Raw genomic sequence first — 25,161 nt, forward strand, 5'->3', positions numbered from 1 at the left:
GTAATTAGTCGATAACTCGAAGCACATGGACGTGAATATACAATCAGTTATGCGGAAATCCGCAAGTGACGGCGTACAGTGTGCCGCACAAGGTTTGGAGGATAATACGTCAGCTACGAGAGGGCATTGGAGATTAGGTGCGATCGAATGCCAGCCGACTAGTCCTTCCTCGGTGCACATACACGACTGCAGCTACATATCAGTCACATATTGCGAGCGTGTTGTACTAACGTTGAACTCACGTTTCAACCAGCAGAGGAGAAAAAGAAAAGCTAGAACAGAAAGACAGAACGAAGGTCTGCATTCACGCACTGTTTATCATTAACTTTAGCGCGTAATGGCACTTAGCGTAAAACAGCACGAAGAGAACAGTGTCTTCTTCCCGTGCGTGCCCTTTTCACTTTTGTGGCGGCTGCGCCGAGCTTCACCTTGAATCGGTGCCAGTAAAATTTGGCGGCTTCAGGACCCGATTGTGTTGGCGTCACTTTTTGCGGCAGGATTTATGGCTGGAGCTTGCTTTTTTTAAATTTTATTCGTTAGTTCTTTTTTTCTACCTCGTACCACTACGTCGTCTTCAGGTCTTTGTCCCCTTGGGCGCAAAAGAGCCTCCATTATTTTCCTATACACACGGCAGTGTGGTGTGTTGCAGTTCCTTTGTTTCAGTGAGCGCGCTCGTCATCGAAGAGACGGTTTAGGAACTCTGTGCTGTCCGTGAGTCCAATCATTTCCTACAGTATGTGGAAAACGATCAATCTTGGTGTATACCGGTACGGTTTTTCGTATACAGGTGGTGGTTGTGGTTTTGTTTTCTTCGCTCTCCCCAATAGCCCTTCGAGGCGCGTGCCGCAAAATTGTGGACGCCAAGATAGCGCATCAAAAGGAAAGCCACCGATGGAAATAATGGTATTTAATACTTGTCGCGTGCATGTCGAAACACTTCTGATTGGACCTGCGCTGCGAGTTTAGATAGTATGCGTAAAGTGTTTCAGCAAAACGAGTTATAAGGTGTAGACGATTGGCTGTTTGCTCTCGGTGTCAGTATGTCGTCAGGTAGTGGGCTTTCACTTCTTTCATATTTTTGTACGATATTTTACATTGGGCATATTTTTCAAGCGTCTGGATAGGTGCTTTCAAAGTATGCTAGCTAGACATGAAATACTTTGTTTCCATATCTGACATTTATGTAGAGAGTGTTCGCATGAAATCCACAATCTCTTAACAGGACTAATTTCACGGAAGAACTGAAAAAAAAAATCTTAAAAAGCTCTGCATCAGTATACGCTTTTCACGGTTCTGTAAAGGCGGAAAATGTGGCTAAACCAAATTTTCAAAGGGCAGAATTGATTGCCGCTTGAAGGGGATAGATATGTTCCGGTGGCGTGCCGGAACCATAGTGGGCTCCTTATACTCCTGAACATTCGCCCACAACCGCGCTATGCGCGCCCGTCACCGTATTATCGGCGACGAGGCACTTTTATGTTACTGCTTTCGATAAAGGTTAAAGGTTTTGACTTGCAGTTTTCACTTGAATCCTGAAACTCTTCCCGCAGCGCATAATAGTTTTGCTTCAGTGTTGTTGTGGGAATTGCAGAAAAATTAGTTAGGAAAAGGTAAGGGGGCGGGGGGGTACAGGAACTTCAAATTGCGATGATGTCGGGAGCGTGCGCTGGTTTTCATGTTGTGAGCACCGCTGGTCATTAGTGCGCATACATTTTTTTTTCTTCTATAATCGTTCATGATCTAGCTGCCCAGGCGATGTGCTTTATAGAACCGCACCTTGCAGAGGAATATTGAAAGCCGTTTCTGCTTACGTGGCTTCCTTAAAGGCCAACTGGAACGAAATTTTGGGTCACGTAAAAAGCCTTAATTCAGATATTGTAGATACACTATCTCTGTGCAGAATTTTACGTTTGAAATACAGCAGGTGCGTCACGAAAAGTTCGCAAAGCAGGCGTTTTCGATAGCAATACTGGGAGGGGAAGGGGAAGGGGGGGGGGGGGGAGAGCGCCCCATTACTGCTCGCCGGAAGTGACGTATGATTCAGATCGTGCGACTCCTCGGCATGTCCTCCGACATTGTGCTGCCCGCGGTGCGCCGAAGAATGGAGGCGAAGTGCTTAGATGTACGTTATACCAGATGCACGCGTCGTCGGCTCAGGTGCTAATTAAAGGCTGCTAATAAAAGAAGTAGACAATTACCAGCCCCTTACCTTTGCCGAGGTTGCTTCCCTATAGTACATACTACTACTCATTTATGAGCAATTCAGCGAAAATGAAATTTCGATCAGTTGGCCTTTAAACGGCTCATTATGCAGGAGGGCTTATAGTGATGGCTTGGTGAGTACTGGAATTTGCTGTGACCAACAACCACAGGGTATAGCTGAAGATACGTTGCCATTCACAAAGTCGAAGAGTGTAGCAATTTGCAAGACAGGCTCAGGCGCTCCCGTCATGTTCGCATGACCGGTATTACCGTAGTCTGTTTTTTTTTTTTTTCTTCTGTTGTTACACAGTGAAGCTGTGTATGGCTAGGGTTCTATGCATTTTTCGTGTCCGTCAGCAGATATGCGTGTGCAAAAATTCAGCTCCCGAATTTGATGCAAAATCGCTTCGTTCTCTCCGGTGTTCGCGCGGTAACGCTGTGGTCTTATTTTCATTGTAGTGTAGTAATTCGCCCATGATGGCTCGCGCGAGCCGTTTTTCCTGAGTGACGTCATTTCCTTTTCTTTTCCTCCCCCGTGTATTGCAGTGGCCGGCGACATCAGGGCGCACCTGCAGTCTATGCTGTACATGCTACGGCGTGAAGACACGCTCAAAATGGTGAGTCGATGGCCTTTATTATTATTTTTTTCTTTTTGCGTGAACCGGAGCAAAATACCGCAGCGAACGAGTCGGGATTCTGTCGGCAGCCCTTGTATATGTGGCTCGCGAGGGGCGAATACCTGAGCAATAATTGTGTCCGTGTTTCGCGCTGACGTTGCCTAGTTCTAACGCTTCGAGTTGAATGCCTCGGCCCCTGTCAGGCGGTTGTCCCGCGTTCGATTTCCGGACCGTGATGAACTGTAGTGTAAACAATGGTGTTGATTTTCGAGACGCCCGTATAAGGCCGCCTTCGAAGTGATCTGCGCGAATGAAAGGATAGTGGCAAGTTTGGTTTCACTGATCTACCTGTTCCCTGCAGTAGCGTTGACGTATACCGTACGCACTGTCGCTGAGGTTGCAGAGATGCAGTGCAGCGCGCTTACGGACACTTCTTACAACAAATGGGCACAACGACCCTTTATTAAGGCGAAAGCCGTAGGTAACTCACGCTTCGAAAATTTGACCGTCCGGAAAATTCAGTGGCACCAAAATTGATCGTGCCATCATTTATGATCGAAAATACGACCATCGGCGAGGTTAATTAAGACATAGTTAATTAAGTCACTCGAACCCACGACCTTTGGTGGGAGTAGAACCTACGACCATCGGTGCTAATTAAGGCGAAGTTAATTAAGCCACAGTTAATTCAAATAGAGTTAATTAAGGCACTCGTAACCACGACCTCTGGTGGGAGAAAACAAGTATGCGAATGAGAGTATCAAGTAATTTAATGAATGTCTCGTGAGCTCGCGCAGCCTTCATCCTCTTTAGCGCACGTTGAAGTGACTGTCAACTTTTATAATTTTTTTTCTTAATGCGTATACGCACATCTAGCACTATATAGTCGTCCGTACAAAGCGAAATAAATGTGTACAGTCGACTCGCGCATGCGTGTACGAAAAGTGTGGTTCTGCGAGCTTGAAAATCTTCATCTCTCGTTCGCGATTACAAAAGTGTACTGCACTGGTTATCGCAGTATCGACAGGGCGCGCCGCGATTGCTGCTCCGTGTATACGCTTAAATTCTCTGCCGCTTTCTTGCGGAACGCGCGCAGGCAAAGCGACGGGCGCGCAGCTGCTTTTCTCGTCTTTTGCCGCGCATGTGTCGCTGCTTCCGGCGCGGGACCGGCGACATCCGAGTCTGCTGGGAAAACGACGAGCTTTCCCGAAAGCCCGGCGCCGTTATTTTTCTATCTGTCCTGTTCTCTCGCGCTCTCTCTCTCTCACCGCATGGAGATTTCGCGCACTTTCGCTTTGAGCTCGGCTCTTCCGGCGTCTCCTTCCTGGGAAAATTCCGCAAGGAGCGCAGTCGGCCTTCTCATCTGCACGCTAGACGTTCCACGGAACGCGTCGTTGGACGCCAACGCAGAGTCTGCCCTCATGCGAGCTAACCAATTGCGAGGGTATAGCGCGACGATTTTCGCGAATCTGACATTGCTGCGGTAAGATCGCAGCGGGAGCTCCCACATTATGTGGGAATGTATATGTAGGCCACCGAACATTAACTCGCCCCTGATACTGACCTCACTAAGGGAGCCCTGGGAGGCCGTCCTCGCTCGAGCTGACTTGGAGACCCAGAAGGGTCTCTTAGACCAGGCTGAGCGTACGGCAACGGCCACTGGAGTCCTGGACTAGGGACCCACCCTACCCGCTCCCTTGCCTCTCCCCTTTTTTTTTTTTTATTCAATAAAGTTTTTCATCATCATCATCAGCGGGAGCTGATAATGCGTTGTCTTCTTTTTTTGCCTTTGCGTAGAGAACTGCTCTAAAGAGCTTTAGCATAACTTGGTTAGATGCGAGGTCAACGCTATACGAATCGTTTCACACACTTCAGTCTCTTGCGGTTTCTGTGACGAGGTGGTCCAGGATGCCGTTGCATCATACTCCACAGTTGCCGCTTGCAGTTTGAATGTTGCGTAATTCTGCGTAATTCTGCGAATTGCTACTGCGCTTGGCCACTTTCAAGATAAAAGAAAAGTTTGGAAGACCGCCAGATGAGGCCCCACAGACGCGTTGCTCAGCAGACAGCCCTCTGTCGTTTTAGTTCGTTCCGCCATAGTGTTGGAGTTGGTGTAGCTATTAGACAGCGGTGCTCTTCCAGTTGTTTCTCTTGTTTTAATTATTTGAGTTCAGGTGAGAGAGGTCGTTGTTTCGTGCACTTCACGTATTTTCCGAACATCAACGCCGTTATTTTGCACCCCGTTGAGTGACGTAGCATTCGCACCGTTTTGCGAACACACCAGAAGTCGCGTTGACGGCGGCAGTGTCGCGCCGTATAATAGTCGCGGAGTTTTCGATCGACATGCTAGCCCGCGGTGAGAGGTGCGTTTGGCTGGTCGCCGTATAGCAAGCCTGTTGAATCCTCGTTTCGAGTGCTGCGAGCCCCTACAGCGAACGATCTGCCAGCTGTCTGTCGCGATTCGCGCTCTCGACAAAGACCTGACCCGCATGGCCCTATACGCCAGATGCTATGCTTGCTGTATACGATGTCTGTAGCCGGTCTTCGCGCCCGAACAGAACTGCTGAGCTCCAGCTTGGGGCTTGCTCTAGCGCCCACCCCATCTTCTAGTCTCCAACCTCCTCCGCCGCCGCTTCTCCTCTCCTTGTTCCCCGCGCAATAGCGCCGTCACTCGAAGCCGACGTTTCTTGTCGCCGGCAAGCGGTCTGGGGCGCCTGGTCGCGCTTCGCGGTCCCCATGCCAGGAAACGCTCCCCGCCCTCCAACCTCGCGCGTCGCCAATCTGTTCGCTTTCCGTCTCCGTTGACGGACGCGGGAGTGGGGGGACACGGTCGCTCGCCGTAGTGTATCCTTGGCCCCGTTTGCTTTCCAGAGCTTCGTGGGGTCTCGCTAGCTGTTCGTTATTTCGGGCGCAGCGTACACCAATGGGTGGTTGTCCCGACAAGAAACGTTTACTTTCGCGCGTTGTGTTTTCTGTTGTTTACCGCTGGAACGGCGGGCACTCCTGCCGCGCTTCGTAATCTGCGCTGAATGTGTACATATGACCTCGCGTTGTCAAACGCACTGCCGTGTCCTGTCCACTTGGTGGAGATAACGTAACTTTGAAGCCATCCATAATTGGCGACACCAATGAATGCTGGTGGACCCGGCACTCGGTTCTATTGCTCGCTGATATCGACGACAAAGCCGATGACTACGCCGTTTTTGTTGTCTTTGTGGAATATTTTCGTAAAAGCGAAAAGTCGCCGTCGTGCTGTGGGGCCAGTGCGATCCCTTTTATAGGTGCGATTAAGCCTCTCTCCTTCCACAGTCGTCTCGGGACACTTTTCCCGTCCCTTCCCTGAAACGTTTTACAAAACCAGCTGAGTTGCGTTTTCGTGCTTATTGTAATTAACAAACGGTCCTGTAGTCTTGCCTGACAGTACCTCATATATTAAGGTGCGAAGGGGAGCTCGTGCGTGAAATTCAAGGTGGCAGCGGTGCATGGCCCTTTATTTCCTAGCTTTCATGCTGCTTTCTTTAACGTGCACATTCTTCGCTCTCTGCAGGGTTGACCTACTTACTGCGTATCTTAAGCTCAATGCTTTTTTACTGCCCCGTGGCTCGTAGGAGCTCAGCGTCTGGCGACGCCCGTGGACCGCGACTGCGCTCTGCGTACGTGACAGGTGCGGGTTATTGAATCGAACCACGAAGGGGGGCGTTAGTGTGTGCATGTAGGCGCACGCGCAACGTTCCGAAATTGTCCGAAAGCGAGGAGGTTTGCTCAAGCTTCGATGCGCGCAGTTTACACGTCTCGCCTGCCTTCCCACCCGCACACGCTGCCTTTCGCCGGCGCCGCGTATATCAGAGGTGTGTCGAAACTCGACAGTGTTTACGGAAGGGCGTAGAAACGAGGCCGGGGCGGGGATCCCGGCGGCAGCGTGCACCGTGCAAGCGCGCGGCTGCACGCGAACACAGGTAGCCGCTGGTCGTGTATGCCTATATGTATACGAGGGGGGCACGCTCCGCCTGGGTGGGCGAGCGCGCGCGCAGGCCTAATTACTCCGATTACCCCGCGGCCCCGCTCCTCGGCCCCGCTCCTCCTCCTCCGCGCGGTGCAACAAGTGCACCACCGCCTATACGGCGACCCGTTCTCGCGCGTCGACTGCCGGCGTTGCGAGTGTGTTGCTTTTATTTCGCGGTGTGTGTGTGTGTGCGTGTAGCGAGTTGCCCTCGTGGGCGGTGTATTATGAAGTTGACAGCGATTGCGCTTGTGAATCCCTTCGCTGGCTCGTTCCGCGACAAGCGCCGCCCCTGCAAAGGAGTATGTCCTCCCGAGTACTGCTTGGTAGAATTGAAAGGTTGTAGACGCTACGCTTATACGGCTAGTTGGAGCCCTTAACGCGTAGCGCTGTAGTGGCGCCGCAGGGCTTCTTTCCGTTACGTTATCGCGGCGCGGACTGTCTGTCGAACGATGCTGCGTTGTCCGCTTCTATTGTGACCGCTTCAGCGCGTTTGTGGCGTGACTCGCTTCGTTAAGATCGAGGAGAAGAAAAGCGGTACAAAGCAAACTTGAGCGCTCCATTTGCTGTTTGAGCGATGCAGACTTTTCGCTTCTAGTTCTCTATGACGAGCTGACGGTTACACACAGTCGCGTGTGAGCCGCGCGGGATTCGCGCTAAGAGGGTTCGCAGGGGTCTCGCCCAGCTGCAGCTAAGTTCGAGGGCTTCGTGCCTCACTTTGGCCGTGTGGCAAAGGCCACACTATACACACACACGCACCAGAAGAGCTTAGCTTGCTGCGCCTTTCGCAAGGCGCTCGTGTTGCCGCCTCTGGTGTGTTTGTGAAATTCTGCCTGTCTGTGTGTAGCATTGTCGAAGCACGATGCCGAAACAAGTGCGCCATCTCCACGGTTGTGTGCGTCTCGCAAGGCGAGGGCAAGACCGTTTGCGCAAACGAAAGCCGCTCTCGTGTGGCGCAACGCGCGCGGCGGCCGCTTGCTTCGGAACGTGCGCATGTGACCGCGCCAATTTAGAGACCGCCGGGCGGGCCCGCAGCCTGCGTTCTGGCACGCACACGAGGCCGACTGTGATGCAGCTGCAGCAGAAGAGGGGCTTTTTTACGCTCCCATGGACCGCTCGCTCAGCGTGGGTGTTAACGGATGTCGAGCTATATGCTAATGTGTAAACATCGAAAATTATGTAGCTGTAGGAGTTACCTTCTTTGACCGTGACTCCTATACATTACTGATTGCAGGTGAAGAAATCTAGGCTGGAATAATTAGTTGACTCTATTCCAGTTATCTTTCTTTTCCCGAATCGCACGTCCGTTAGACGTTATACAGACGGAGAAGAAATGCCGAAATTCCTCGCGGCTGGGCCGATATTCGTCAGGGAAATAAACGAACGGGCGAATCTACGGGACACTAGCGCAGTAGTGGCCACTGAGCTGCGTGCGAATTAATGTTCGTTGCTGTGTGTAGCTTGTCGCGCAGGCGCTGAAGCGTGCACCGCGACGTTAATTCCAGAACCAATATCGCATAAATCCTCGTTCAAGATAAACAGTGCGTACCTGGCGTCGGCTATAATCGAGTGCGGTGGAACCGTATCGCGGTGTTTCGAATTGGTAGCTATACTCTCGAAGCCTTAGGGGCTGCGCTCGTAATAATCTCGTTATGCGCCCAATGCGGTCCTCTCGCGCTTCGGCCCACCACTCCAAGGTGCGGAGCCGCGCTTGTCTCTCTGGCGCCCCGAAGTGACGGAAGTGCTCTCCACTGTGCGCTCGGTCAGTGAAGCGGCGGTGTGTATAACAAAGCTCGCCATCGAAGCTCCTTTCCCGTCGCCCCCCTGCTGCGTGTACTTTCTCCCGCAGTTGATAGAATGCTTGGGAAAAAGTAGCTCGGTGTCGCGCACGCCGGCACACATACAGTGCGCGGTATTTCGTGGGCGGGTGAGAACACGCCTGGATTAAGCGAACAGCGCCCGCGTGCGGGGGCGTTGAATGCAATCTCGACCTCATTTTACTGTTTGCCGAGGCTCACGTTGCGAATAGGCGGGCGCTATGAGGAAAAACACCTGTGCATGCGGCCTTCTTGTGTATATAAACGCGTCCGACGTGCCGTATATCTCAACAATCGCTGTGCTGTCGAAGACGCGGAGGCTCGTTCGCTGATCAAAACGGAGGACGTGGGCGAATACGTGGAGCTCGACGCGGCTCGTTCGAATCGCATGCCGCGTATTTCGCTGAATTTCCTTAGCATATGCGCCTGGCTCGGATCGTAGTTAGGTTACTTTGTTTCGTCACGCGCCAACCAGCAATATTGTACAGCGCGCCGTTCTCGTTTGCGCTGGGAGCCCACGCTGATCGGAGACGCTTGCTTGGCATGCAGTTCGGTTGTGTCGGTGTATCCTTCGAGGTAAAGATATGACGAGGAATATAGGCTAACAATTTCAGCATATCTTGTCGTGGCACTTGGTCACGACTGTCCAAAGTCTACAAGTCCATATAGGAGCCGAATGTGGTGGCGCGCTTGTATATGTCGCCAGGCAAATGATGAGCGGCAACGCAGCCAGCTGTGGAAGACGACGACGAACGCGGGAGCAGTGGCACGAGCGCGTGCCGAGCGCGAGCGCGAGCCGCTTGCTTACCGTGACTACGACTACGATTACGACAGGAGACGCCGACAGCCCGGGCGCATAAGGTGCTTCGCACTTATAACGCTCGTGTCCCGTCCGTTAAAGATCGCTTTGGTGGTTAAAATTAATCCGGAGTCCCCTACTACGGCGTGCCTCATAATTAAATCGGGGTTCTATTATTTTTTTTTCGTCGTAAAGTTGGAACTGTATAGCGATTCCCTCAAGAGACATCGCTATGGAGGAAAACCGTTCCCACTGCATAGGGCTGCACGTGGAATCGCGGAAGTTCGGGAAGGGCGAGGGTGCATTAGGGTAGTATTTAAATGCGCTATAGTTTATTCAAAGCTATATAATACCCGTGTCATACGGGCGTTTGGAAGGCCTTCCAACCGATAGTCAGTTTACTCAAAGGTCAAGTTAGGCCTGCTACACAGGCGGTTTCGAAGCCCGACGAGTCAATCGTCTATCGAGTCAACGGAGCACCCTACAACTCTATCGAAATCTCGATGGCCTTTGAGCAACGGAATCGGAAACAGCGCGAACATGCCGTCTCGTTCAGTGTGCTCGTACTCACGGTTACAAAGAACAAATCAAACCAAGATGCTCTAAAAATACTATATATGAGTGTTATTAATTATTCGATAAAGTATTTTTGCCACTTGATGTGTGCGAACTGCACATACTCGCGACAACAGCGACGTGCTTGTGTTCGTACACTATCCCTCTACTTCATGTGCTGCCGGCTGCCGTGATATCGCCGCCATTTCGCCGTATAAACAAACGTAAAAGAAATTATAGTGCTTTTAAGTGGTTTTAATGTTTTTTTTTTAACTTTTGGTGACATGAAAACGAATATAAAGATCCAGCAGCGCCACACAATTTTGCGAGAAACGCCAGAACCACTCAACGGCCTTTCAAAAGTGCCGTGTAGCAGCGCGACAACTCCTTTGAGTCGATAGAGTTGTGGCGTTTCGAAGGCCGTTGACTGGAAGACCTTCCAAACGTGCCCGTGTGATACAGGTATAAGACGAGTCTGAACAGCTGAGCTGAAAAACAAGGGACTGACAAAGACGTCGTCTTTCTTAGTCCCTATAGTTTTTCAGCTCGGCTGTTGGAACTCGTCTTAACGAGTGCGCACTCCGTTGCGTGCACCGTGCTGTGCACTCCCCGCAGGCGCACAGCAGTCGGCCGCCGCTTCGTCGGCGTTTCGAACGCGGAAACGCGCGCCGGTGACGCGGTATACAGAGCGCACCTCTGCTTTGTTCCGGTACGATGCGCGCCTCCTTGAGCGAAGGAAAGAAAGGAAGATTTCGAGCCACACACGGTTTCCGCCTTAAACCGCGGATTTCGCCCTGGAGCTGCACATTTTGAATGACTCGGCGCTCGCTGCGCACTGTTCCTGCAGCTCGCGCTTTCTTTGCACGCTCTTCGTTTTCCTTGCTGCTCCAGGCAATGCTGAGCGGAAGGGCGAATAATTGCGCGTTTACGGGAGAGAGAGAGCGGTTCTAATGGGAGGCTGGTAGGCTGGTTTTGAAACTTACGGAGATTTAAAACGACTGACGTAATCCGGGAGTACGAGCGAATGTGTTCGTAATGGGCTTTTCTTTTTTGCATTTGTTATGAGACGCGCGCAGTTTGCCGTTTGCGTTGCTACCGTATCCCCGAGGATTTAGACTGAACGCTTCGTGCTTTCCGTATTTTAGTTCCGACTGCGGCTCAATCCGCTGCAATGTTTTCTTCCTTACCGATACGGCCGCAGGAGCTTTGCGAATTAAACGCTTTGATTCGAAGCGTTGCAAGGAAAAACCGAAGGCCTATTTGGTGAAGAACGGTTTAGGTATGCTATAAAGAATACTTGCATTTTTTTTTTTTTTTGCCATGAACGAGTTTTCTCCAGGAAGTTGCAGCACCGTGTGCGTTGATTTCCGTCTTGCGCCGCAGTGTATAGTCCAGTGGCGCACCGACGGGGGGGGGGGGGGGGGGGGTTTCGGGGGTTGGAACCCCCCCCCCCCTCCCCTGAAGCCGACTTAATGCCCCTTTTGTTTAACCCCTTTTCTTTCCTTACGCATTTGAGTACTGCAACTAAGATGTAAGACGCGCAATCGTCTGCACACTCGCAAAAAGCGCATTTTTTTAACAATTTCCCGTGAAGAAATCGAAATTAGTGCTGTTTAGATGGTATTGGCAAACTGTCAACCCCCCCCCTGGCAGAGATCCTGGGTGCGCTACTGGTATGGTCACTGGAACCTCGATCCGGAAGGCGTAGCAGAGTCACGCGTAGCGGGAAGCTCTTGCACAAGAAGCTTTATTCGGAAACCATATGCATATGTGGTCAAATAACGCCCGGTGAAAAATTTCACACACCTACCGGTCTCCGCGCCACGTGAGAGGCCGGCGCTCAAGAGAAAGACGTTTAAAAAAATGCACTCATAGATGCACGAGAACGGCCTATAACAAACGCGTGCGCTTTGCTAACGTAGTTGTATTGCATAAAAATTGTAAGAACAAAGAAAGAAAACAAAAAAAGCTTCTTTACGCCCGATCATATAGATTGCGTCCTTTGAAGGTCGGCGAAAAAGATTAGCACAAGTGGCCGATAACCGGAGCAGGGAAATTGCGGTACGCGGCGGTCTTATTCCCGTGCACACTGGTGTCTAAAGTGCCACATGATGCATGTTTCAAAGAGGGGGGGGGGGGTCTGGTATTCTCGTTGTCCGCGTGCTAGGGCACAATAGCGTCGTCGCGTGCCGCAATTTATCTGATGGCGTGATCGGTCACTTGTGCTAATGTATTTTCCGCTGCAGCTGTACGTGCTAGCCGCAGTTGCCTTGGATCCTTTGCAGCAGAATGTACTCGGGCACACTCGCCGATGACGCCGGTTTATTAGAGCGGCGTTCTGGTTCTGAGGTCGAGGTCGCCGCTTTTATTCTCGGCCACGGTGGCCACACACTATACGGTGGCGGACTGCAAAGGCTCGTCTGCCGAACATTGTGTGTGCGTTAAGGGATTCCGGCGACCTTAATCCAGTGCCATGTTCTTCGACGTCTATAATAGCCGCTTCGTATAGCTTTGGGACTTGAGTCTCGTCAGTCAATTGACCTGAAACACTGTTTGCAAGTTTTGAAAGACCACGTAGAACGGCCTATTTGGCCACCTTCGGGCCGAAGCATAGCACAAAGCTGATAAAGCGATTTCTAAGCATGTTATGATGTTTGTACTTGTTGCCCACAACGTTGCTCTAATTTTGAAAGTGCTTGCTGGCGTCGAAAGACGAGCTTCCGCTGATGGTCGATCGTTGTGCCGTGACGAGGATATCGTAATGATAGTGAAAAGCCAACGCGCGAAATAATAATCTTAAATATATTGTTACGCTGGTAAATAGCTTTCAATGTCATGCCATGAGAGAGAGATTTAAAAAAAATAGTCACTTCTTAGCGAGAAAGAACTTGTTAACCTCAGCATCCCCCCTCCCCTCCTTTGTATTTGTAATGATAACAGTTGCTTCTTCTTTTGTTAGCAATTACTATTTGGCAATTAAAAGCTCTCGTTGTCGCTATCTTATGCTCCGTGCCACACATTCAAAAGGACTGGTGCACGGACCTTGCTCCTTCTATCTATATCGTGCGTGTACGTGCGAGAAAATGCTTGCGCTGTCTCCCCTCCCGTTGTTGCCGCTCACGTTGCGACTGATCGCAGCGAACGGAACCGACTCGGTCCTAAAGTGTCGGCGCGGGGTCTTAACGCAGGCTGTGAAACTGGAGAGCGCCCACCCGGCGGGTCGCACCCGCTACCTGGTTGTGGTTTCCCGGACGGGCTCCCTGGGCGCCGAGGAGGCCTGCCTGCTGGGCATCGACTGCAACTCGCGCACCACCATCGGGCTCGTCATACCCGTCTGGGCCGACTCCCGCATCACACTCGACGGGGACGGGTACGTACGCGTGCACATTGTACACCTGTGAGCAAAAGTATACGCGGACCACAGTTTCGCTGAAAAAAACTGAATTTCTTCGTAATTAGCAGGCATAAACCGAAGTTGACGAGTATGCTGAAAAGTTGCAATGCCAAGTTTGGACTGCAGTCCTCAATTTCAAGTTGCATTCTCAGGCAGTTCAAAAAATCGGAGTTATCGCCAATCCCTGGTCCGCATATACTTTTGCTCGCGGGTGTACACTGTTTCCTGCTGCTGATTGCTTCTGCGTATATAGGTTGAGGATCGAGGTTTCACGAAAGGATGCGAACTTTCTGTTGTGTATGTATAATGTGGGCTGACGTATTAAAAGCATTTAAATGTTCACATACATTAGAAAGGTTTGATGCAAATAATAGTAAAATAATTTTAAACCTTATAGGTTTTGGTTTGTTCCATTGCTAACGCCCTTATACATTAAGGCTATACGTTTTTGATGTATACGCAGCAGCGTGCTCAAACTACAACTGCTGTGAGAAAAGCCGTAGTTAAAAACTGTACCATTACTGACAACACGTGCACCGTGCCCACTTGATATAGCAATGAGAGATTATTTCTTACAGTTTTACTGGTGTGTCTTTCCCGTCGTCACATTCACTTGCCACAGAAAGTCGCCAGAAAAGAAAACTTCATTTGTCCCCCATCAGCGATTCGAGCTTTCCGCCTTTTCCAAAAGGTGCAAAATGTTGTGCAAAGGGTGCAAAATGTTTTGTGTGTGCTACCACCCTGTTTTGACAGGAATGCCCATGTCATCATTTTGGGGAGATAGCGTGGTTAGCTCAAAGCTTCCACCATTTTATTTCTTAAGGCACGCTCGCATATGCTCTGTGCTGCAGTAACAGGGCGACGAGCATGTATACGAACCACTTATGACGACGAGGCGCTCCCCTCAGGCTGACGCTCTTGAGATCGTAGTAGCGCTCCTTGTTTCGCCTATACTATCGCCTCTTTTACTGTGCAACTCGCGAAATAAGTGGAGTATTGGCGCGTCCGTAGCATTCACAACGTGACCTATACGTTGTTCTTGTTTAGACGAGAGATATTTACACGCGCGGGAGTAGTGTGGAGTGATGCAGCCATGTTGCACCTTAGCGCGCGAAGGAGCGCGTAATAAGGCTTGCGCTGCTTGTTGGTGTGCATTTGCGAGCGGAGGTCGTTGCCCTCTAGTCCCTCCCTCACTCGACCCCTCCTCTCAGCATGCCTGCCTGCTTTGCTTATGTGCGCGCGTGTACACAAACACGGGAGTCCGACGCGCGCTCATCCATATCCGCATCTCGTTTTTGGAAACGGAGGCTCGTCCTCGCAGGCTTCGCTGCCAGCTCGGGCTTGTTTCTTTTTCGTTTGTCCAGTGGCGCCGATAGCGCGCACGTGGCGTTTACGTCTGGCGGCATCGTCGTCCAACGAGCGCGCCCGCATATCCCAAACACGGGGGCCGAACGGAGGGGCCCCCCCTTTTTGGCTGCCGCACAGTCTCCCTTTCGGCAGCTCGCGGGCTATTTGTGGTTGAGGCTATACGGTGATCGCTTGTCTATACACGTAGCCAAGAGACGCGCGCATAGAGCAAGGGTGTGTCCCCCCATTAGCGCAACGGTGTCTGTGAACACGGCGTGGTGGCCTCCAATTGCCACCCGCATTGCCGCCTCTCGGCGAAGATATATTGATGGGCGGGCTCGGTTTGGCTGCAGTGATGAGTAAAAGCCTTCCGTACATTACGACCTTTGAGTGTCGAAGACGTTTTCGTATAAAAGCTTTCTTTATTTCTGTTCTAATTATGCCTGTTTGAACGATCTACTAGACTCAATCGCAAGTCCCTGCTTTCACACGCATCACGTCGTGGGCAGCGTATATAGGTGAAACTGTCGTTATCGCTACCCACCTTTCTCTTTTACCTCGACATCTGGCACAGCATCTGGTTGCAGCAAGCCCCCTGTCCTCCTGAAAAATCGCGACTGGTGCGGTGTTCTTGTAATAGCGTAACATGCCAGTCAGCCGTTTTTGTGCGTGTCCCCCCCTTCTTTGCCTCTCAACAACGGTATGGCAGTTACGCCCTATGGCAGGGCAGTATAATAGTGAACAGGTTAGCATTTCGCCACGTGTGGCGGCGCACGTACGGCATTCCTGAAACTCGCATTGTCTGCGGAAGTTCGCCGCGGGGGAGCGACCTGCTGTAGACATGTCTCCCTGTGCACCGGCAATGTACCCATCAGGGAAATTTGGTCTGCCGACGATGTGATTGCGCATGTATGTATGACGCACGTCATGCTGCATTCTACCTACAAGGCTTGTGCCGTGCAAAGTGTAATTTCAAATTAATCAGTGGGATGGGATAATTAATGAATTATCTATTTCGATTTCTCCTGAAAGTAATGTACGCCTCTTTGTCTAATCCAACTCAAGGAGTAGAATAGCACTGCCGCGGCAGGCGCCTCTCTCTCTCTCTCTCTCTTTTTTTTTAATGATTTGTTCTCGTATATACAGTTTCTCGTGAGATATGTTTTGTGGGCACATATATTGGCCGATTTTGGACTGTGCCTAAGAATAGGGCAATCATTAATTGGTTGAGAGGATACATATTCGTTTTGTCGCTAATGCGTAACTTCTGCAGCATATCAAACACGGGTTGTTTGATGTTTACGGCACGGCATACTTGTGGACGGCTCAACGATCGACTTGTGTTTTTACGGCGTCGACCATTATCATCTGATCCACGCTCGTCTAGTGGGAGCCTGCGGGGTTTTTTTAACGGTCGCCACAGGCAGACGTGAAAACGTAACGTGCGCCAACATTGCAGTAATCGATCGAGTTAAACCTAACGTACATCACATGGGCGCCCTAAAGAGCGTTCTACGTTGTCAAACTATTTACAGAAGTTTTAATGAAACTTGGCGGAGCGGGTAACTTGGTAATGAAACTTGGTAACCGGCGGATGGCCACTGAGTTTCTAGTGGTTTATGTAAACTTATGCGCACTAGAGTGATGTCTGTAAGGGTACTAGCATGCGCTAACGACTGCATTTGAATATCCTTGGGGGCCTTGAGAGAGACAGAGAGAGAGATAACAAAGAGAGATAACAAAGAGGGGAATTACCTGGATGTTAACCAGAGATGCGAAGGTATCCCTGTAAGAGGTTACAACTTAACAGAAAGTGCTGTTTGTACTCCTACGAGAAGTTTTCACAGATCTCGTATAGTTTTCTGCATCGTTAGCTATTTTGGCGTGACGTGAAATTTTGATGAGTGCAGAAATGTTTGACTTATACCTATTGTACTCTTTCTCGAAGGTAATTTCTGCATTACCGCACACTTGCACGGTACTAAAGTAAGGCTACGTTCTAATAGCTGTTCAGTATATTAGGTATTTCTCAAAGCCCGTTGAAATTTTAGACACTGTTCGGGTTTTGAGGGAGGGACACGTAGTCCCTCCCTGAAAAGTTTTCGGAACACGGGATCCGAGTAAAATCTAAATTTCATCGCCGCCTAGGCACAGGTCCTTCAACCGAAGGGTACAGTTGATACTTCTCCGTACAATCATCACATTTCTGACATACATTTCACACTCTGCGGTGAAGTCGCCAGAAAATGTAACTTGTTCTCATTTCCCGTGCTCCGAAATATTCCGAGGGCGGCTGTACATGCCCTGAAAGAATTCAGTGATGGCGCCACCTGGTAAACAAACCTATGACGGAAATTTTCCACAGAACAGTTTGACTTTTCCTTTAATATATACCTTCATTCAGAACCTCACGGAAAGGTCTTGATGAACGTTAGACATTTAACACATTCCCTGTAAGACCGCTCCTGGTACAATACCGTACGTATGCAAGCCGTGTGCCACTCGCAGTCATGTTTGCGGGACCGCAAAAAAAGTGCTCATTGCCGACGGAACACTTGTATCCTGTCGTAGAATCCCGGAGAGATTTTCGACTCGTCGCTCCACGCAGCCTTGCGCCGTTTGTTCCCCTGTACAGTGATCAGTCGTATCGACAGGTGCCCTCCACAGGTGGCGGGCTGTTGCCCCTCGTCGTGTGGTTTCGTCGATTTCCGCTCGAGCACACGCGCGCGCGCCCGCTTTCCAGCACACCCGTTCAAGCCACCCATTGCTACCGATCCGTTCATGTCGTTTGAAGCGCTCCGCCCCGTCGTCGTCAGTGTACCGGTGACAGAGTCATCAGCGAAGCAATCTTCGCCTGAGGTGCGGGGACGAGCCTTGCGACGGCCTCTTTTGCGTTGTTCTGTTTTTATTTTATTTGCACGGCGCTTCGCGTCGAAAGTGACCCCGTGGCTGCTCACTCCGTGGCGGGAATTTGCTGTAACGCTTCGCTCGTGCTTGTACCCGTGTACAGTCTTGTGCAAGTGTTTTCTGGCGTGGCTGTTAGTCCGCGGTCAATCATTTCAGCGTCAGTTTGGTGCTTCTTGCGCGGAAAGTGTTGTGATCCCTCGCAAGGACTGCGTTAGCATTCATCAGCGCTACATCACAGCACGCGATGTTGGGTTGAGTACGCAAACTGGCCGTAACCGTTATGGAAGTGACATGCTGAAAACGCATGTTTGGGTACTTGTCATACCGAAATGGTTTAGCTGCAGCATTGAGCTAAATTTGCGTTGGAAGGGGACTGAATGCAAGCTAAGATTGTCGGAGATCGCAGCGATGGCGTTTACAGACTGTGTTAAGAGTTTTCGCGTTAACCGTATTTTATTTCCTGATGGTGCTCGCACTGAACGGATGTCTTTCTAACCACTTAGAGTAGTACAATACCTTTCTCGAGTAGCAAACTTTGCATTCGTCGACTTCTCTCAAGCTTGTACTCATTACACTTCAGAATTCAAGTTTTTCACGGATAACTTACGTCGAATCCTTATCGAGAGAAAACTGCGTTATGATTTCTTCTTCCTGTTTATTAGACAGTCTGCGAGCACTTGCACATTGAGTTTTATTTGTCCATTGTTGCAACAACAATAGCACACCATTCGTACAGAAGTCAGTGAAGAATTGACATCACACGGTGGCAACACCTTCAGATAGGTTGTTTAACAGCGCATTAGCTCGTCAAGCAAGGTATGAAAAGTGGATTGTTTTAATTCAAATGATGGTGATGTTGCCAAGAGGAAGAAAGGAAAGAAGGCACTAGAATCTGTATTTGGTGTGTATTGTATTCCTTGTTTTGCCGCGTCGTGCAATGATTGTTTGGTGGGGGTGGTGCCATGACAGTTTTTTGACTGCCTTTGCTTTTTTTCTGCTTGTTTCAGAGGTTTCAGCGTAACATCTAGCAGCGGGCATTACATTTTCAAGCCGGTCTCCGTGCAGGCCATGTGGTGAGTGCGACTGTTCCTGTTTGTCTGTAACTGAAATTTCCAGCGTTGCTGTGGTAAACTTTCCCGTTACCCGCTGTGGCGGCGGCTACGGCGTTGCGTTGCTAAGCACGAGAGCGACAAATTGAACATTCGGGAAATAGGCGAAGAGAAGCTGCACCCTCCCGCCAGATGAACTGTGCATCGGATCATCCGTGCGCACGCCTGAACGTCAGCGGATGGTCTCAGCGAAAGGGCATGACTAGATTCGTCGGCTCGCATTGAGAAGTTGGCAGCACGGACTGAGAAAGAAGCATACAGGACTGATGTTGACACGCAAATATGATTTTTTTTTCGTTATCATTGGTTTTGTTTATACGCCAAGAACGAGAACAGAATATAGGATATGCTGTGAACCACATGTAATGTTGAAGAAAATATAGCGACCCATCTTTTGTCTCGTGTCTTGCCTATAAAGAAGCTTCGTCTGCCTTGAGGAATCAGCGCCAGCGAATGATCGGCTTTGTCACACGCAAATAACTATTCATGGATTGTGTTCTGACCGCTGCTGTCTTGTGCCAGATAAGCGCGCCTTTCAACCATACATTGATGTGCGCGCGCTGGATGGAAGCCACCGGAAATAGGGCCACAAAGGCGACGTGTCGTTGGCTGTACATGCCCTGTTTCGTAAATCCTTTCTCGCTAACTGCACTGATCACGAAAACGCCTGTCCTTTTCCTTTTTCTTTGGAGAATAGAATGGGACCAGAAAAATTGATATCGCTCTTTACTACACATTCTGCTCGCGTTCGATAACTGGCGCCGGCGCATGCATTGGGTCCGACGTCAAGCCACCTCCTGCTCCCAAACAAAACAAGGAATCCTGCCCAGCAATTACCTTCATCGCTATTGTGCTTTCATGTAGAGGGCACCACGATGCTTTCGGGCAACAGTCCGACGTGATTGTTTGCGTGTCCCCGACGCGATTGCCCTGTGCTGCAAGCGGAAAGGAGTTTGTTGTCCTTGGCCGACGCGTCAACACGAGCGCCTGTGTACCGGAAGCAGTCCTGTATTGTGTCGACTGCGACAGACGGCGACTGCCTGGCATTCTTCGCGGTATACAAAGTTTTCTCGTCTTTGGAGCGTCTTCTCTAATCACCGTGTTGTTAATTCATTGTGTAGACTATATATGGTGTGTGAGTGAAATTACCGTGAAGACATCCTCTCAAGTGTCAGTACTCGACGGCGCTAGTTCTCAATCGGTGCGTAATCAATAGGTTCTCAAGAGCAGCGCGAAGGATATACCAATGAATTGAGCAGCGCACTCAAGGCAATCGAGAAACGGGATCGCGAGCGCTCTTAGACTTTGCAGACTTTCTTGCAGACATCTGTTTTGAATATCTTTACGCGATTGAAGGTCACGCAGCCACTCGTCCGTGTCGGACATCCAAACTCCGGCGACGCATATAATGATTCGCCACGTGTGTTTTCTGACGCATACAAGTTATCAATGTAAGTATTCGCCGGCACCTGCAACACAGCGCTTCCAAGAGAAACAACCTTTCAAAATCTGCTCATTTTGCGAGTTGCCAGCGACGTCGAAAACGGCGGTCGACCTCGAACCCTCGTGGCACCTAGGACTCGGTTGTCTTTGTTTCGTGCATTTGTATGTGTACGCATAACGTTTGTTTCCCCTTGTCAGGCAATGTCCCTCTCGGTTCCCGCGCAACTCTGTAGCTATAGACCCCCGCGGAGAGGCTGCCGTTTTATTAGCGCACTCCTCCTCTGAGCGTCCCGGTTGCGTTGTCGCCACCCACTCGGGCGCGCTCTTAAAACCCCGCGAATTCGCGGCCGGTGCCACGCATGCGACGGCAGTCCCGGTCGCGACCTAAGTGAGGAGCGCCGGAGGCCACTCTGCGGTAATGGCGGCGGCGGCGGGGAGAAGTGCCACAAATCAGTCCATTTAGCGGCCGTCACGCTTCGTCGCAGGCGGTGGTTGTGGAATCTACTTTCTCGGCCGCCGCGGGACGGGTCGTTCTTGAACGGGACGAGCTATGCGCAGCTGAACCTTGACGGCTGAAGGGTTATGCGCCTCCATCTCTCAGAGGGAGCGCAGACCTCGCCGGAAGCCGCACATGCACTTTATGCTCTCAGCTGTAACGCATTCAAGTACTGCCTATATATATATATATATATATATATATATATATATATATATATATATATATATATATATATTGTCCAGAGATGGCGGTCCTTTGAACTCGGCGTGCGAGAAAAGAATAGTTGCGCACTCTGTGCATGTTCATATCCTCGTGTTCTTTGCACCAGCCCATGCTGTCTCTGTATGCGCACGGCCACCTGCCCCGTGGCGACATCTCCCGGCAGCTGTGGAAAGCTCGGGACGAAATCTCGGTTATTGTTTGGACTTGTGTTAACGCATTATCCATGCACTTTCATGAGATACCGTTAACCAGAGGCGTCCGCGCTCGCATTCTTTGCGCGTGAATCGTAAAGCCAACCCTCTCCATGGCAGCTGCGAAATTCCGAGCCGTCGCTTCGGAACAGCAGTGAGCCACAGCGGCGACATCTTGCGCTAATTGGCATGATTTGAATACTTGCAGAGTTCCGTGTTCGACATGTGTATACAGTCGGGAGCAAAAGAAGCGAGCACCACGGCATCAGCAAGAAATTGCAATTTCTTAAAGAACTTTCAGCATTGTTAGCCTTTAAACCTTCGTTGCCGACTGTAAATACTTGCGCCAAGTGTTGCAGCCGAGATGGGAAAAGAAAATTATCGACACAAGGTAGTGGAGATTTGAAGGCGACTCTGTTTAGACGTTATAAGGCACGTACGTAGTTTAGCGCAACCAAAATGCGCCTGTCAACATTTTAACTGCTCGCCTTAAGACACGTGTGGTAAGGTTGATTAAATAATGTTTGCATAATAAAAGAATGTTCACATGTGTAGGAGTAGTTGCGTATTCATCCCCGCGAGCAGCTCTTCTCCGCCCATTGTGGGCGAGATATACGCGCTCGGAATCGTTAATGCAGAACGAATTAATAATTAGATTTTTTTGGCATCGCGTGCGCAGACGCCCTTGACGGACGACGTGCCGCAGAGCTTTACACGGCTGACCCTCCTTGTGCAATTCCACGTTGCGCTGTTCGTTGCTGGTCGTGAAGACTACCTTCCCACGTGTTTGTTTATATACTTGCGATCTTTTTATTTCTTTTTTTGTTCATTGCGCGAGAGGGCCTAGCATAAATGCTCGCCCCGAGAGCGACCATGCAGTATTCGCGAGCGAGCGTTGCAACATACTGCATGCGCTCCGGTTCTTCGTTTTGAAACAACTGCACCCGCGACGGGGGTCTGTGTATTGTTGTTGCCTGTCGCAAAATAGCGACGAAAGACTCAGCGCGTAAAACCCGCGCCCGTTTCCCCACCATACGTAGTCCACGCGCTCGAGTCCGCACCGCGCGCGCGACAGACTGCTGCGCGCGTGTTTACCTGTTCTTCGAGCCGGCTCTCCTTCATCTGCGCGCGATTGGATTTCTTGGTGGTGGTTGTGGGGGGCTGTTTGCGTTCCCTTTCCAGTCTTCTCTCTCTCTCTCTCTAATTCCAAGAATGCTGCTTAGGAGCCGCCTGCTCTTATTCCTATTTCGTTCTGATTTTTACGCAAACGCTTAACGAGGCATAAAAAAGAAAAACGAAAGAAAGTAAATTTCACGCATACGGTTCGCGTTAAACTGTTGAAAGGGTTGGCGTTCATTTCGCTCGCAACGCGAAGAGTTGATCGCGTGACCCGTTCTCATGCTGTGGTGGCTGCTTTTAATATTAAATGCACCGTGAACTAACGCGACAGCAGCCATGGCTTCTGGATAGACGTGACAGCGAAAACGCGCGGTTGAAGGAGTGCGGGGATTTGCGACTCGGAAAAAAAAAAAAAAAAAAAAAAAAAAAAAAACCTGTCCCACATAAATCAGTGCCCGAAAAGTACACACGGTCCGGTTTTTCGATGCCACCGGTATGTAGCGTCTCGCGGCGGTTCACCGAACTTGCACTTTGTGTGCCTCGACGGTGGGAAAAGCGTATGCTGCTTCGGTATACTGTGTGGTTGACTGTAATCCCTGAGCTGTGTCGTGAAGGGAGACGCGGCCGTCGCCGCAGCCAGCCGTAACTATAAAATGCGGCGGCGCTTCGCGGGATGTCCTTCTCCGGTTTCCAGTTTGCGAGGCGCGTCTCTTATGTAAATGAGCCAGCCTCGGTGCGCGCACGCCTTCTCTAAGTGGTCGTCATACACGGTGCGGCTTGGCTGGCGGCCTCGTCTCGCTTTTTCCTTTCTTTGCGGAACGATATAAGCCGCTTGCCTTGAACTTATGGGTCCCTGTCGCCAGAGCTCCGTGGCCGACGTTGCTGCTTCTATTTTATGTGCCTTTACGCAACTATAGCTGCGCTTCGATGGGACTGAAGTCGACGAGGGGCGCCCGACGCGATGCACCTTGACTACAGGTGCGCCGATCGATCTTCCGAGTGCGGTATCACCGTGCATAAATGCATTAGCAGTTATTACATTGTGCAAACGGTGCGCTTTTTTGTTCGAGCTCGTGTTCGCGCGTTACTTGGCTAGCTGCTCGGCCAATCTGCGGCATGCGTGCATAACTGCTTGCAGTTATTGCACGATGTAGCTCTCGTATTGCTCGCTAGGAAAATGACGGTAAAAGGAGGCCGCTGTATTGCTCCCACTCGACGCTCGCCGTCGTTGCCACGTCACGCTTGCCATCGTCGCGTCATGGATCAACTTCTCGTCGGCTCTGTAATTTCGCACATGGTTGTGTACCGTGCAGAATTTTCGCTCCGTCGGCTATTTTTACGTCTGCCTCTATTGACGGTTTATATAGAGAAACTAGATTGTTACCAACGGGCTTACCCCTGTCTACAGAAGGAATCGAGGTAAACTGCGTTCATTTCTGAGTCTCACGAGTGTCGGAGAAAAATACGCGCTGTGAAGCGTTAGCACTTCCGAGTCATGGCAGTCGCTAACGCCTGCTAATGCTCTCGTTTGTTCTTGAACGGTTGCTATACTCGAGGCGGTGTTCTCCGGACGCGACGGTCGCTGCCCGTTATGTGTTCGTGCGCTTCGGTACTCGGACGTAATGAATCTGCGGAGCGACGTGAATGCATGCCACTCGGTTCAATGCTGCTTTATACCATTGTTAGTTTCTGCCTCGATCAGCGCTGTCTGTGACGTCGTACGTCAGCGCTCCTTTGCGCTGGAGTCGGCGCACCGTTGCGGCCCGCTGGCGCCATGCTGCAGTGCCAACTCGGTGACCGCACCTATACGTACTGCATTGAAGTCTCGCTTCGACTGGCATGGTCACCTATAGGCTAGCAGGTTGGAGAAACTGAAAGATAGGCAGTAAAGTTGGCCCGGACGTCCACCGGGCCAACTTTACCCCCTCCACTTGTGCAAAGCGATAAATTGAGGCTGTATTCCGTACAGATGAGATTGATTGCTCAAATAGTTGGGGGCCTAAGCACCGGCCTAGAGTAAAGCCCCGCAAAGCCCAAACGCCATTCCGCACCAAAGAAAGAACGTGTCCACCTTTATTTCGGGCCATGGAGAGCAAATTCGTGCAAGAAAATGAAGTGTTATTTGAGTCGCATTAATTGGTATATTAAATAATAATTATTGGTTTGCTGAGCTCTCCACAAATGGAACCGCTTGAGCATATGTTAAACGTACTACTATGGGTTTTGCGTTAAGCTTCCTGCGCTTAAATCAATAAAAAATGATACGTTTTGCACTGTAAGGATAAAAAAGGCCGAGCATAGCCCTCGTGCTCGAGCGCATTGTTCACTTTCTAATTGCATGGTACATGCGATGTCTACCAAGTTCTTTCGCAGCTTTCGTGTACGTCAGTATGCGCGGACGTTTTCCGACGGTCACAGGAAAAGGCCAAACGTCTTGTTTACCGAACTTCAGCCGGGGAGGTCTCCCTGCTTGGGGTGTTGAGGTGCGGTCAGCGACTTGCACCAAGCAGCGGCACGTAGCCTTTCGCTGCGCGCTGTCCTCGCGAAATCGCGTGGCCGTGACGGGACACGGACGACAAAGCGGCGAACGGGCCATTAATTTGCGGTCGCATTGTGGCGGAGAATGTGCCGCCGCACGTACGTCTCTCTCTCTCTTTTTTTTTTTTCGTTTGCTGGCGCAGCCGACAGGACAAAGGGACGCGGCGAGCTTAGCGGCCCGGAGCGTGACTGTTTCGCTCGTCGCGTGTGCCACTGGGTCGGCGGGCCGCGGAGTTGCTGGGTGCCAGTACCGTGTAGACAAGGTCGCGCCTTCCCTCTACAGCCGCGCGCCTGCCGCCCTCTTGTGTTCTTCGCAGAACGCGAGCACGACGATCGCGGTTGTGATTTTTCTCTTTGTCCGCCGTTCTTTCGAAGTTGCTGCGTCCGTTTTCCGCCACTGCG

At 50.7% G+C, this 25,161-nt stretch overlaps 1 protein-coding gene across 5 annotated transcripts in view; it reads left to right on the plus strand.

The window, feature by feature from the left end:
* LOC119445669 (uncharacterized) overlaps positions 1-25,161 on the plus strand; it is a 286,202-nt gene that overhangs the window by 224,255 nt on the left and 36,786 nt on the right. For 3 of the 5 annotated variants that reach the window (XM_049663499.1, XM_037709951.2, XM_049663497.1), the window contains exons 5-6: positions 13,179-13,360; positions 18,646-18,711. In XM_049663499.1, coding sequence (XP_049519456.1) covers positions 13,179-13,360; positions 18,646-18,711 — 248 coding nt within the window. Of the gene's footprint in view, positions 1-2,748; positions 2,820-13,178; positions 13,361-18,645; positions 18,712-25,161 lie in introns of all 5 variants that reach the window. The other 2 variants (XM_049663498.1, XM_049663500.1) reach the window with 1 other exon arrangement.

This window comes from Dermacentor silvarum, chromosome 3 (assembly GCF_013339745.2).
Source record: "Dermacentor silvarum isolate Dsil-2018 chromosome 3, BIME_Dsil_1.4, whole genome shotgun sequence".
Classification (NCBI taxonomy): domain Eukaryota; kingdom Metazoa; phylum Arthropoda; class Arachnida; order Ixodida; family Ixodidae; genus Dermacentor; species Dermacentor silvarum.